General features: G+C 40.6%; 1 protein-coding gene across 6 annotated transcripts in view; it reads right to left on the bottom strand.

The window, feature by feature from the left end:
• The window catches only part of LOC134620049 (cytosolic carboxypeptidase 6), a 359,217-nt gene that overhangs the window by 66,100 nt on the left and 277,628 nt on the right, over positions 1-15,489 (bottom strand). For 4 of the 6 annotated variants that reach the window (XM_065469729.1, XM_065469730.1, XM_065469731.1 and 1 more), the window contains 4 exons: positions 15,188-15,318; positions 13,682-14,159; positions 11,571-11,719; positions 8,454-8,667 (listed from right to left, as the gene is read on the bottom strand). The exons of 1 other annotated variant lie outside the window; for it this stretch is intronic. In XM_065469729.1, coding sequence (XP_065325801.1) covers positions 8,454-8,667; positions 11,571-11,719; positions 13,682-14,159; positions 15,188-15,318 — 972 coding nt within the window. Of the gene's footprint in view, positions 1-1,692; positions 8,276-8,453; positions 8,668-11,570; positions 11,720-13,681; positions 14,160-15,187; positions 15,319-15,489 lie in introns of those variants that run through there. One more of the 6 variants, XM_063465994.1, reaches the window with a different exon arrangement.

The following is a 15,489-nucleotide window of genomic DNA, read 5'->3' as shown; positions in this document are numbered from 1 at the left end:
TTCAGTAGTTTACCTCCAACCTCCGAAAATGTGCCAGTGAACAACACGGTGGCCAAGAGGCAACTTCCAGAGCTGAAAAATGAATCCAATGTGGAAGTGACATCAACTGCAGGTGTCGCTAGGGGATGGCTGCAAATGAAAGTTAATTCCTACAGACTTCCATGTTAAAATTCCCAACTTCCCCGCATTAAAACCCAAAAAGGTTTGGGCTCAGTCAATAATTTTGACTGGGGTGACTTTACGACTGACATGTTTCTCTATTGGAGTTTCTTTTATCTGGAAACATAATACAACACTGAAACCCCAACTGTGAAGCTCAAAACTGATGGGTGACATCAAAGTGGCTACATCAAGATTTCAGAGGTTTATGGATGTAGTTAAGGTGGACATGCAGATGGTTGATGTGACAGAGGAGTATGCTAGGAAGAGATGGAGGATGATCCATTGTAGCGACCCCTAAAAGGGTCAGTTGAAAGAAGAAGAAGAAGAAGGGGGGGGGGTTTCACTGCAGTTTCTTTGCTGTAGGTTCTGACAGCTGCATGAAAAAAATCCTCCCAAAAACCTAAAATAAAGAACCCATCTGCCTCCAGCAGGATAAAGCACCATGTCACAAACCTTAGCTGATCTCAAACTGGTTTTGTGAATATGACACTTGTACTCATACAGCCTCCTCAGGCACCAGATCTCAATCGAATAGAGCACCTTTGGCATGCAGTGGAGCGGGAGACTCGTATTAGGGATGTGCCGCCAACGAATCTGCAGACAGGCTGCGATCATGTCAATATGGACCAAAGTTTCTGAGGAATCCCTCCAGCATCTAACTGAATCCATGCCACGAAAAGTAAGGCAGTTCTGAGGTTCAACGGTGGACCAACCCTGTAGTACATCTGTCTGTCTCCCCATTTCTCTTCTCCTAAGTGGGATCACAGGGTATTCACCACATCCTTCTCCCCAACCAAACTTTCCAGATCCAGCCGAGGGATTCTGAGGTGTTTCCAGGCCAGACTGGAAATATAATCTCTCCAGCAGTTTCTTGGCTCACCCAAAACACTTACAAGGGTAGTCGCCCCAGGAGGGATCTTAACCAGATGCCTGAACCACCTCAACTAGCTCCTTTTGATCAGCAGGAGCAGCAGCTCTACTCCAAGACTCCTCCGGAGGTTTGAGCCCAACCACCCTTCAGAGGAAACTCATTTTGGCCGACTCCTTCAGTCACCACCCAGATTTCATGACCATAGGTGAGGGATGCAACATAAATCAATGGGTAAATTGAAAACTTTGGTTTTTGGCTCATCACCATCTCAACAGTCCAGTATAATGCCCACATTGCTGCCGATGATTCACCAGGTCATGCTCCACCTTTCCATCGCTTGTGTATAACACCCCAAGATACTTGAACTTGTTTGGTCTAGGTGGCCTGCCTCTCAAGGAGCTCTCCAGTTTTCCAGATTTTATGTGGGTGCATGGACCAAACTGGTTTAGTGATGCTGCTAACATGGATAAAAACAAACTCTTCATATTAAAAAATAAAAAAAATTAATAAATATAAAATGAAGAAAGGGCTGTAACAAGGATCGGGATGTATTTCTTCAGTCTTACCTAACAGTTTCCCCCAAAGGAAGATGAGCAAAAAAAACCCAGCCAACGAAACAAACAAACAAAAAAAACCCCCAAAAAACCACAGACACAAGGTTTGTGCTGATAGAATAAAAGTCTCAATTTTATTTCTGTTTATCTATACATTAAACAGGTGTTCCTGAATGCAGCAAGAGAAAACACAGAACAGGATGCTAAGCGTCAAAGACTTGCTCGCATAGCAGAGGTGTGGCCGGTTTAGCAAAGACATGTACACTCTCTATCGCATATACTTATAACATTTTCTGAAAATGTAGGGTTGCCTCTGGGAGGCTATAGTAATGAGGGAGTGTCAACTCCAAAAGTCTTGAAATTCTTTTCACATTATCTTACCAACTGGAAATACTCCATACAGAAATAACCCTGTCTTTCCCTAATGATCACTGCAATGCGTTTATACCTAGTACAGACAGGTAGATATCCAAGCAGCCCTGTATAGCTCACTTAATACAAGTATGAAAATGTCATTAATAGGTCTGTATGGATTTGTCATGTCGCCGTTGTCTCCTTTGACTCAATTTCAAGGCCCAGTTTTCCATCTCCGCAGTTGGCCCTCTACCCGACAGTGATGTGGTACCAGGTAAGTAACTCAACACCTGCATAGGAATTCAATTACACACAAACTCCCTGGGTCAATACCCTGGACCAGAGCAAAGCTTACAATTGAACTATTATTAAAACAGTCCAACGAATGGCTTAAGTGCTTCCGTGAAACCGACTGCTGTGTATCTGAACACACGCTCTTCCCACAGTAGAGAGGTACCAGCACATTTCATGTTCACCAGCACGGTTGGAAATGAAAACAATAACCATCAGTAAGAACATAGAAACATACTGAAAAGGGACACAACCCTTTTCTCTCAATAAAAGAAACAAAACAACAGAAAAACACTTTGGTGCAGAAAAGATTCCATTGGTACAGGGTAAAAGAAAATATAATGCACTTTGTATAATTACTCACAGTAAGTCAATCGTTAATACTTTCTTACACTAAATGCATAATTTTAACATTTAAATTACATTTAAGTAACGGTGATGGAAAAGCGATGCAACAGGGGAATCACAGATAATTATTCAAGAGGACAGGAACGTCGACAAAAAACAGTCTTCGTGAATATACCCTGATCGCATTTTTGGCATGGTCCAAATTTTAGAAGTTGACACATTCCTCTACGTGGGTATTTTGTCATTTCATCCCTCTTCTATAACACAATCTGAGGTTAACATGGACTCAAACTTAACGTGCGGTTTCGTTTTTTGCTGAGGACCTCTTCTACTCCATCGTCCCAGTCTGACTGAGATTTCCCGCGTGGCATGCGACCAGTGAACAGTGGCTTCCTCTAACTTTCACATCGTCGACATCTGAGTGTGAGCTAATAATCATCTACTATCTATAGTGTAACCTGATCTAACCAGTAAAAATGCATATTTCCGAAAATACACTGCAACAATGTAAATTGATAGACAACAGGTGCTAAAAGCAGATGCATCCATTTGAAATCGGCAACTTCTGAGGTACTTCTGAAACGCACAGCTGAGGATATAATCACTATCTACAATATTTGGATGGATAGCATATAGTTGATACAGTAAAAGCAGGGTTATCGATTTTTGTGAAATATTTTGGCTTTAGAATTCGAGTTAGCTGAGGGGATAGTGGCGGTTGACACACCTGAATAAAACATAGCCGTATGACGATAAAAACATAGAAAAACAGCACCATTTGAGGTCCGATAGATCAGTTTTCGAACTGTTTGCTGGTAGCACCGTCAACCAGTAAAAATCTCAGAATGCAATACAGAGACAGAACACAACCACTGATCAACTGCACAACATAGCAAAGAGCGAAGATATATATTCGGAGACGACCCCTCACACAGACACCCCTTTACAGCAGCATCTTTAAGCAGGTAATAAAACTGATTTCCTCCTAAGAATGATATTTGTGTACTGAGGTGTTTTACAAGTTTTTAATATGCTGTACATGTTGAGAGTAACCAGGTATACCTTTTCCTATAGATTTTTTTTTAATATACACACATAGTTTACAGTCACTGACAAACAAACACCAGAGTAACAATGAGGTAGGACGGTGAAGTTAGATGAAGTAGAACCGGTTTGTGGATTGTATACAAATTTTCTGATAACTGTAATAAAAATATAGGCCTAACTATGTGTTCCTCCCCGTTTTCTCATTTTAAACCAAGTCTGACACTCTATCTGTGGCTCAAACGTGTGTCTCGTGTACACCTAGCTCCGAAAACAGTGGCACCGAGCCATTTATCTTGTTCCGCACGGTGAAGCTAAAACCAGATCGCTTTTTCCTCAACACAAAGGTCCTTCACTTCTGCAGCTTAAACAGGTGTTTACAACATAAGCCAAAACAACAGCGAGGAGGACGGGATCGTCCACATGAATGTCAGGAGAGTAAAGAACTAAAGGTGGCATAAAAAGACGATCGCAAAGCCACCAAGGTTACGTTTCCTGCCTATCACTACTTAAGTGTAACGGTGAAAGCACCGACTGGTCTGGTGTCGTGACGCAAAGCCAAAATTAGTGGCTCTGCTTGTGAATAAAACGGTACAGTATGTTACTGATATGCTGCTAAAAACCCAAACCGCTCTTCTGCAAGTGACTCGGTACATTTGATAAAGAACAGCCTTGCCTTTACAGATTAAGCCAAATCTGGGTTAAAAACATACAGTCCTTCCATACAGCTTTCATCCTTTGAAGGTGGTTTTAGTTAAAGGATTAGGCTTAATGGCCATCCAGGAAACAGGCCTTAACATTTTTGATGATGTAATAGCTCTATTAATGGTCTTTCTTTAAGCATCATTTTAACCACACCCCTCCCATTTTGGCATAAACAACAAAGAAACAAACACAAATACAATACACAACAATGTCTTAGAATTTTAGCAAAGGTACTTTGCACAGCAGAAATCTTTTCTTTTAAAATGCACAGCCTAGCGCACATAAACCTTTGTACAGGGAAAAACAAAACGAGAAATCAGAGGGCACCGAAAAAGGGAAATTTCTAGGGAACTCCCTCAAACAGTATATCAATAACACATCGCCGTTATAAGGTGGCGCTTTACGTTCGGTTACTGTGGCCGGGGCCATTTTTTAAAAATTTGTTTTGTTTGTGCAAACCCTGCTGATTCTAAACCCCGTCTTTAGCTCGATCTCAGCATTCAATACTTTGGCTCACAATTACCACTCATTTGTAAAAAATACACTATTATCTCTATAGGAGTCATATTTATACATTACCAGCATCAGGTTAAAGCACATATTCCAGTCAGCTTGCACATTTCATTGGTCAGTTTTTATACTGGTGAATCACATTTTGCAGATAGTAGTAGTTATCAATTTTCTAACTAAGTTTTTTTTCAAACCGTTTCTTTTTGAGACCATGGCGGAGTTGCAGATTAAACTATTGAGATAACTTATTGAAATGCAGTTTTTTTTTTAAAGAAACCTGTTAAATCTATTAGGGCTGCCCCTGACCAAAGATCTTCCTAGCTGAACAGTTTTTGTGACCGTGATCTAATTAATCCAAAATATATTTTAACATATTTTCTAATGTGTTTTGTCAAGCACGACAAAGTGGTTTGAAAGCTGAGACAGAACATTGTAAGTAACACCATTAACACCGTGCTACATACCAGAGAAAAAAAATTATACAAACTCATGGACAAAGCGTACTGCCTGTTACAGACAGCAGCAAAAGAGGTAATTATTCTGATTGTGCTGCAATCACTAGTAAGCAGACTGTCTAAAGACGGCGGCCATGCCAAGTGGCCAACATTCGCCTACTTGCATATTTGAAACAAAAAACAATGTTTGAGGTTGATGACTGACAGACAAATATTTATCTGTCACCTTCCTACGCTTTGGATTTTGTGTGTGAAAAAAAGCGAGAAAAAAAAAAAGTTTCCATGAGTGACTGACACTTCCTGTAAAGTGAGTGTTTCCTTTTCAGGTCGACCAAGAATGTTCCGACTTCTGGAGGGGTGGGGGGTGGGGCAGCCCTAAAGTCTATCAAGCATGTTAGCGGCAAATCTGACTAATGAATCAAAGTGTACCAAAACTCATTCTTGCCATAATAAACCATAAAAAAATGTCTTAAGGTGCTTCATGATAATACAATGATTGTTAGGCCTTAATCTATGAGGACATGTTTGTTTGTTTGTTTTTATAATTTAAAAAAAAAAAAAAAAAGGACAAATACCACAAAAACATTTCTTTAAGATCGAAGAATTTGCCCATTTAAAGTGCATTCAATGTAAATGATTTGTGTTGATCTAACTACTGCATCTCAACCGTTGGAGCGCAATGGTTTAACAATACAGAATTTTATCTTACTATGGCGTGATCATCAGGTAGATCCTAAGTGAGGTTTGCCAAATAACAGATATAGTAAATATATAACGTACGGGCTCGGCTGAAATCGGTTGTTAAGAAAAGCCTTGTCTCATTTTCCAGAGATCGCTTTGGCTAAGAGAGAGGGATACTTTTTTTTTTTTAAACATATGTTTGTAGACTCAGCTGATCTAAGTTCGATTACAACGTCAAGCTTAAAGCCAACAATTCATATAAAAAAAATTTAAAAAAGTGTACAAAGAAACACAAGAAATTGATAGGTAACGTGGAATTACAACATCAATTTGCTAAACCAAACTTGTCCAGAAGCTTGAAACTGTAACAAGACTACAAACTGAAATATCAATGTTTGGTGGAAAATAATAATAATAAAGAGTTGCTTATGTACACTGAAATAAAGTAGCTTAAGAAAAGGCTGATCTGAACTTTTGAAATAACAAAAACCGAGACGGACGATATGATACAGAAAAATAAATCAACACACAAACGAGAATCTAGACTGTGAGGAGGAGAAAGGCTTGATGAGCAGCTCTGCAGTAGATTCACAGTTAGCCACAGCTAGGTCACAGTTGAGATTTCAATCTGCAGCGTTTAGTTCCAGCCTGCAGATTGCCACCCAAGCCATTTTGGATCAAAAAAAAAAAAAAAAGTGTGTGTGTGTGTGTGTATACATAGATATACACACACAGAGAACAGAAGAGGAGAATAAAAACATGAAAGAACAAGAAAGAGACTAAATTTTAAAAGTTCTGATGGCATAGCTCAGGGAAAGTTGTCACTGGAGCAACCTTACTTTAATTCCCCAGTGGCGTGCCTTAAACAAGAGGGGGTTATTATGGGGTTCAGCAGGGCCAGACAGCTTCAGCAGCAAAATAGTATTCCAGACAGCTTTACCCATAGCTAACACCGCTTCCACAAGACGATGACCAGCGCTGTGCCTCGATTTTCATCCGGGTAGCGGTCCGGCTCAGCCAAACTTAATGGTGTGAACTACATAGAAAATAGTACCTGGCCACCTCGTACATTCTCACAGCAAAGTGCAGATGAAGCGTCGTGACTTCAGCTTACAATACATTTACAATCACAGCATACTAGAAAACCCAGGAGCTTATCAGTGCCTGGTGATTGCCAGATCCATTTAAGGCCTTTCTAGGTGTCAACATGCCTGTACCACTGCAACTCAACAGTCAAGTTTCCTTAAAGTAACACACAAATATCCAATCAAAATGTCTCCTGTGCTCCCTCGTGGATGGCAAATATTCATAAAGATTAACATTAAAAAAACATAAAAAAACAAATACAGCATTCTAGAGACTCGACAGAGTCCCATTTAATCTCAGTAAGCTGTCTTTATAATAAAGTTATACGGTTAAGTGGGAGCACACGCCCATAATTAATCTCTTTAGGAGCAACAGGATCTCTGCTGCAAAATGAAATATGGCTGTTACTAATTAAGACTTGTGCATTTGAGACCCTGATGTCCCATTCTATGCAGTAAGTACCAACCGCACCAACTCCCAGCAGTTATTGAGTAGTCACCATAACAGTCAACCTCTCACGCATCTAAGCTCTAATGCAAACTAGCATCATTCGTTCACCCAGGGAAATAATCTCTTACTTTTTAAAAGTTCAAGGACTCAACAATTATGTTCTGACACAGAACAATAAAGTAATAATCACATCTAATTTCTCTTTTGACACACATGCACAAACCTCAAGAATCTGCATCTCTGTACCAATGCCACTGTAAAGCTTATAAAAACACTCACACCAGCCTATATCAAGCTAGCTCACATGTTCAGTTTCTAACCGCTGGGTAAAGCTGTCTGTTGGCCAATTAGAAAAGCGGGCTCACAGAAATGTGATGATGGTTCTTTACGGAGGGGCGGGCGAAGGGGCCTCTTTGTTTTAACATTTCAAATAACAACCAATCCGATGTGCCAAAGTAATACGACCGCTCCTGAAATGGTTACAGCATCCCCCGACCACCCATATCAAGTCCCCTCAATATCCTGCAGACCACACGGGGCAGAAGGCGCTGGCGTGACAGTTGATCACTATATGCCATCGTAGGTGAAGTTCTCCATCTTGACTGTCTGTCTGATGAGCAGCTTGGACTCCCGCCGCTCCTCATTCTTGATGGACTTGTTGATGTCCATTATCTTTTCACAAATGTATTTGTTCACTTTGGACAATCTCTGCGTTATCTCTGCACTGTCGGCTGTCTCTTGAGACACTCTGTCGTAGAGACACTCTGGGGAAGGAGCGAGTGTGAGTAATCAGACCACATCAAATTAAAAGCCGCTCATTTTGGCCTCGCCTTAAGGCTAAAGAATTTACCTTTACTAAAACATTTTTGCAACTCGTCCAAAGAAGGGTTTGTCAAACGTTTGAAATATACATTTTAAAGAAAAAAGAAAAGTTGGTCTTACCTCTGACAATCTTCAGCTTGCTGGGTGACAGTGGAGGTTTAGGCAAGGCATCTTTTTTCTTTTTAGTGGCCACTCCAGTGACACTGCGGTTTTTGAGGGTTTCTGTGCCCCAGATCATTACAGCCAGGTTCTTTGTGAACTTAGAATCTCCTTGGGTCCGCTGCAGCTGGTGCCATTTCTCTTCTTCCACCCAGATCCCACCACCAAGGTGTACCTGGAGACGTAGAACAAAGGTTTGTGAAAAGCACAACCGGAAACAACTTCTTCTGCATCTACAGCTCATTATACAACAAACAGTATGTTGTCACAGGCACGGTGTCAGGATTTATTGTTGTGACACTCAACTAGTTTTATTAATTTTTAGTCAACAGAAGACAAAGTAGATATCCGTGTTTTAGATAAAGAACATTACAGCTTCACATCTATTTAACTGTTTGTTTGTGGGGAAAAAAGTGGGCAAAAACCCAGATCTTTGAGGATCAAACGTCAGTTACACTGTGACTCTTTAAAGGTCAAATTTGGAAGAGACAGCAATTTGATTTTGAGTCAGATATGGTTGAACAGAAATGTTCATAGCTCTTGACCAAAAGAGAAAAAACAAGACAAACGAGAAAGCATGAAGACAACTTAAAAAAAGAAACATCTGTCTTTCATGATTTGGGGCAGAAAAATATTTTTTCTGTAAAAATAACAAACTTGGATGTATAATTGAACTCACCCAAATTTCCCAAAGCTGTGAAATTTGTAAAACTATTATAAAATTATAAAAGTTACATATTATTGTTGTGGAATGAAAGGTGTCCCTAATGTATTTCAGGTGCATAAATGCTATAAATGGGTCCTTTTAGCCCACTGGTAGGTTGATCGCTAAGCAACATGATGTAATAATATATCATGCATAATAACAGTGGACAGTGGATATAATATGATGATAAGTCATTGTCATGAAGTCAAAAATCACACAATGCTTTTATAATGTGATATAGGTGAATAAATGCTACAAATGGGTTATTTTAGACCATTGGTAGGTGGTTGCTAGGCAACATCATGACATCAGGCTCTTGTATTCAGCCCTGAAAACTTCTCTGAGGAGGTCAGTCATTACATCGGGCCGCTCGCCGGCAATATCAAACCCTCTGCTAAGGACCTGCTATTATTTTTAACCAGCGTTTGAAACCTCACATCTTAGAGCTCATCTACTCGTGTTTCTTCCATCCAAGAAACATTACAAAAATCAAACCTTTACTGCCATCCAATGATTTGGAACTTTTAGTACAAACATACATCCTCCTCAGCCTGTTTTCAACTGATCCCAAATGCAGTAGCTAGGCTGCTTACAAAAATTAACAGGCCCTTACACATCACCCCCTTTTTTAAATTTAATATGATATAAAGCCCGACATGGCAAAGCTTCTGCATATATATCTGAGCTAGTGACAGCAGTAGGCCTCTGCGATCATCTGATCAGGGTCTCCTAACTGTTCTGTGCTCTTATTTTAAATCCAGAGGGAACTGCTCTTTTGAGGTTGTAGTCCAAAAACTTTGGAACAGCTTTCCTCAACCTTGATTTTAAATGACTGCTTACTTTTGAAACGTAAGCTTTTCTTTAATCATTTTCCCAAAACATTTTCAAAATATAATGAAGAAGGTGTGTGTGTGTGTGTGTTTGCAGCTTGATGGTGCTTTACTTTTTCTTGTGTCTTGTGGTGTAATCTCAGCGATTTTGTACAGACTAGTAAAATTCTGGTAGTGTGAAGACAAACAGAGTACATGCTAATTATGGCAGGACACATTCAGCTTTCACCTCCCGCTTAGACTAAATCAAACTTTCCAAGAAGGGTCACTTTCACCCTCTAGGATACGTAAACAAGCTCTGGCCACTATCTTCTTGTAGCATGGATTACCTTCATTACAAACTTAGGCTGTGGCTCTTTACACAGTCACTGTACATTGCGTAAGCCCGGACCAAACACTTCAAGCTGATTGCCAGCCATGGCAGACTGCCCTGGTCTTCTAGGTGAGCTACTGCACCGGAGGGTGTGCATATGTGACTCTCGTTCCCTTCTCTACTCTCTTATCACTGTAAAGTCTTTAGGCTAGCATCCAAAAGGCTTTTCCCTGTGCAGCTAATGTGCTTTAGGCCCCCGGCCAGCAGACAAGCTTTTTACTGCCCTCGAGATAGAAAAAGCCTCTTCTTTTTCTTCTTTTTCCACCACCCCTCCCCACCCTTTCCAGCGCACTCTCAGTAGGGTTAACCTGTCAGTCACTTTAAATTCCTCTCGTGCAAATAATTAATATGGGGTCCCTCATGTAGGACAGTTCTAATTTGCAAGTGTTCTTCACGCTTGAAGTGGCTGCAGGCCCCAGAGCTTGTACTACCAATTCCCCCCCTGTCATCAGCGACAGGACGCTGGTTGAGTTACAGCAGTGGGGGCAGTAAAAAACCCTAACAGGCTAATAAACACCGATGATGCTGGCTGCGCTTGCAGGAACAATAATAATCTTCTCAACCTTGTTTACCTGCAAGGGTAGGGCAGCTAGGGGAAAAGACTGATCAACTATGACAGCATGTTCCCAGGTTCACGGGTGTTAAGAGGAAACGCAGCACTTCCTGTAAAATCAGGATACTGTTCACAGCCACCCAACAAGGAAAAATGAAAGGGGACCAAATGATTCAAAGCTCTCAAAATTGGTTATTAAGATACCATCGTAGTCAGAGTTTTAGTGCCCTTTCAACTCTACACTATAAATTAGAAGTTCACTTAAATATATGCAAACATAATTGAAAAAACAGGCCTGTTGACTACTGAGTGAACTTTAAGAACAATTCTTTTTCCTACATTAGAAAATATGAAATTAACTGGACTATGCTAACAGCCTTGCAATCACTTTTATAAAATCAATTTGAATTTTCGTGCACAAGATCCTCTTGTTTTCACTTTGCTTTAAAGAATTAATGTCAGCATGAAAAGACAGATTATTACAGCCATGAAACAGCACAGACAAGAAATTACACAAACTAATAATAAAGGTTTTCTTCGTGTACTAGTTGGAGCGAAAATGGAAAACTGGAAATGCAATTAAATACGCAGCAATTCTTAGTTCAGAGAAACGTACCTTGCCGTCATTGCAGGTGTATACTGTTCTAGGTGAGGGTGAGTAGCTGGAACTGGTGTTGGCTTCTTCTCTGCATGTCTCCTGGGCCTCAACAATAGGTTCAACCACTTCAGCCTTGATTGTCTGGGTGCCATTGTCATGCATAGGCTCTAGGAGATAAAGGAGACGTTAACAATTATGGAGATAAAAGCAACGATAAACCTCTGTTTTCACTTAACGCAACTTGGTGAAACTAAAACATGCTAAAATACAGTGGGAACGAGGGAAAAATGCTAGGTGTAAACAGCTACTAGCACCTGAATTCTTACAGTAGTACAGTGTGAGGGTTTTTTTGCCTTCACCGCTGGAACAGTGCCCACCTGCTTGTTTGCTTGCTATGCGCCTTGGGCACAGGCTTGCCTGTGCCTTGTGACAGGCAGTTATTTTAGCCCAGTAACTAAGCTGGCTTGGTGGCTGGCCACGCTAAGCTCCAATGTAGCTGATGAGTTTTAATATCGGTCAACGCACTCCATCCACTGCCTGACAGCACCCCAGGGTGCTTTAATCTTTAGCCTGTCCATTAGATGGTCTAGCCAGTAGCTGGGCGCCTCTGTTCAGATCTGCAGGGGGTCTGAGGTTAAGACCAGCATCTGGCAGAGCTCGAGTATGTACAGCACTGTGCACTGCAATGACACCACTTTTAATCACACAACCACAGTGCATTTTATTCAACTTCCAGTACTGGATTTACCACTTCAGCAATGGACCTGTTAAAATCCCTTTGGATTATAATCTCTCTCCACATGTATACATCATCCCCCAAAGGTTTCTTCAGTTTTTATCTTATCCTGATTCTGGCAGAAACCAGTCCTGTTATGGTAATTATGATCAATCTGTATGGGACACTGGGTTATACAAACTGTATCTGATTTAAATTTAAGCTTAGTGCTTTTCTTTAGGCTTATCTGATATAATTGTGTGTCTAATATTCCTAAATCAAAATAACATTAGTCCAGGACCATCACTTTGTTAGGACTTTAGAGATTTTGTACTGTGAGAGAAAGACATAATAAATACTTAGTGGGTGGTGGGAGAAGCAAAAGAGGGACAAGGTACTGTTGGATGAATAGGTCAAACACACGAGCCTCACCCAACAGACTGGGGTTCAAGCCTTGTGTGAAATCAAAATGTAGTTTTCCCACTCGTGCTCTCTTTTCCTCTTTCCTCACATCCAACTGTTCGCAATAGACAGCTGCCCCTCCCTGAACCAGAGCTCTCTTCCAGTTAAAAGGGTGTTCTTCCTTCCCGCCCTCACCAATTTCTTGCTCAAAGAGGATCGTCTGGTTCTTTCTCTAATATTGTAAGGGCTTATCTTGATTTACCTTATTGTAAATCAGTGCTATGGTATATGGCTCAACCATCTTTTGTAATCGTAACAATGCGTTAGGTTTTGTGTCATGTGGCAATAAACAATGTGATCAGTTAGTTGCAATGGCGATCTAGCAGCAACAGCGACAATAATAGAATGTGCACATTTATGGCACCCACATACAGTAACAAAAATCAAACTTAAAGACACCTATAAAGAGTCCTACCTCTTGACCATGAAGGTCAAGAGGTAGGACTCTCGTTTTATAAAAGAATCAGTTCTTAAGCAGATTAACTGACTGACATTCAGCCATCATCATCATCACCATCCGAGAAGCTTCTTTAGTTCTGAACTGAAGAAGGTTCTCGGATGAGAGAACTTGAGAACCTTCACAGACATTCATCTTTACACTTTTTTTTTTTGCACATAATTGCGAAAAAATTATTGTCGGCATTTGTCATCCAGACCTTGTCAGGAGAGAGATGGTAAAATTATTGTGCTGTGTGGACATAAAGTGAACACTAAACTTAATATCTATCCTCACGCTTGCTGCTAAACTCCTTCCACTGAAATTGTGGCCTTATTGCTGTTCAGATGTTTCTGTATAAGAAACACTTCACTTGTCAGTTTCCTTACTATATATGTATTCATTTTAAATATAAACATTTTCTTTAACAACTGACGAGGTTAAAGTTCATTAATCAACACTGTGGTACTGGTAACTGGTTTGTTGGCTTGTGTGTGGGTGCTACTGGTCTCTCACCGCTGCCCAGTCTCATGAGAAGTACATCTTGCAGTCTCCTGTTGAAGTCCCTCAGTTCTTTGACTTCTGTCAGCAAGCTGCCATATTCCTTGAGCTTCTTGGCTTGCTGCACCAACTGTCTGCGGGTTCTCTCCAACTCCTGCTGCAGCCTCCTCATCTCCTCCTCCTGCTGCCTGTAGCTGTGAACCAGCTCCTCGTACAGAACTCTGGGAACAACGGCGGCAGCTACCTCAGGCACACAATCCGTGTCCACCGCCAAATGCTGCTGTTGCTGCTGGTGATGATGTCGCTGATGCTCTGCCTCCATATCATCATCTTCGTCATCTGCATCCTCTCCCACCTCAGCCAGCCGGTCCTCATCCAGGTCCTCCTCACCCTCCATACAGGAGCTGGCTGCATTTCTTTCTAGGCGAGCCACTACCGCTGCTAGGCTTTTGGATGAGTTAGAAAGGGGGCGTCCATGGTCCTGTGACAGGGCCTGAGGAGAGTAATAACTCAATTTAGAGACGAAATAGGTTGGCTAAATGAAATCTGACCTATATTTAAAAAAATATGTCATGGACTTTGAGAACTCTGGTGTTAGGCCTGTTAAAATATTTATTTATATGTACAAGTATTCCCACAAAGTCGATTCTGTTCATCTGGACATAGTGTTTCCATTAGGAGACACACTTCATCAATCATCCAATCGACTTCTTCAGTCTCAACTTTGAAAACGCTGCATCCAGAAAACCATAATTTATTTTCTGGGATTTTCTTACCCAGACGATTGAGCGTGCATCAAGACAGTATTGTGTAAAATTCTTTGCTGTGACTCTGACTAAATATGTGACTGACGCCACTCAAAACAGAAGAAAAATATTATGTAAAACCACAAATCTGTCTGAAATGACACGACAGGCAGACTTCAAACTGTTTGTTTTGACATGCGAATCTCAATAGGAAATGGGAGGACAGGAGTCACAGAGTTCTTTGATGAGCCGCTCAGAGGATTTGTCTGTGAAAGGGCAGCTGTCCAGAGTGCTGAATTTGTGTTAATCCAGCATATGGTAAAAATAGTGTGGGGGATTTGGGGTGTCAGCCAAGTTTATGAAAATGTGACGTATCATTGATAGATATATTTAGATATCAGAGCATCGCTGCAAAAAATTTACAAGTGAAGTTATACATGCTCCCATACTTGGAGTGTTGATGTGGCCTTTTTTCACTACTTAACTTTTTTGGGTTTTCTCTGACACAGTAAAAGGCAAAGCTTGAGTAATTTTTCTATTTGAAAGATGACATTTAATGCAATTACTTTTAATGTAAAGTATCCTCAAATGCATGTCATGGACCCAGTGTGATAGACTATCATGATACTACTAACATAAACAAGTCTAAACACCTTTTGATTTAGATCATTTATACATGATTGACTGTATAAATGATGCAATATGTGTGCATTGCAGCAGACACATATGTTTGCTGCAATGCCCAACAACCACAGTGTACCTCTGATCTTCCTACCTTTTTATGCCTGAGTGGCATTCTTTCCTCTCCAAAATTGTTCTCGATGGAGTTTCCTGAATTCTTCGTGGACATCTTGGGAATTTTCATCTTCTTTTGTGTTATACTGTCTTCAAATTCTTCTACTGTATCTGTGAGCCCCGGAAATAGAAGTAAGAATAAACTCGTAAAAGTCCCTAAAAAGTTGCATGAATTTTCAAAGTATGCTTTTCAAAGTATCTACGGAAGTGCTCTCATCTGTATTGGTTAGCCTCTCCATTCTGCCTCATCAAGGCGACTTTAGCATTAAATGAGGTAGGAAT

Source organism: Pelmatolapia mariae, linkage group LG23 (assembly GCF_036321145.2).
Source record: "Pelmatolapia mariae isolate MD_Pm_ZW linkage group LG23, Pm_UMD_F_2, whole genome shotgun sequence".
Taxonomy (NCBI): domain Eukaryota; kingdom Metazoa; phylum Chordata; class Actinopteri; order Cichliformes; family Cichlidae; genus Pelmatolapia; species Pelmatolapia mariae.
This window is presented reverse-complemented; position numbering and strand designations above follow the sequence as displayed.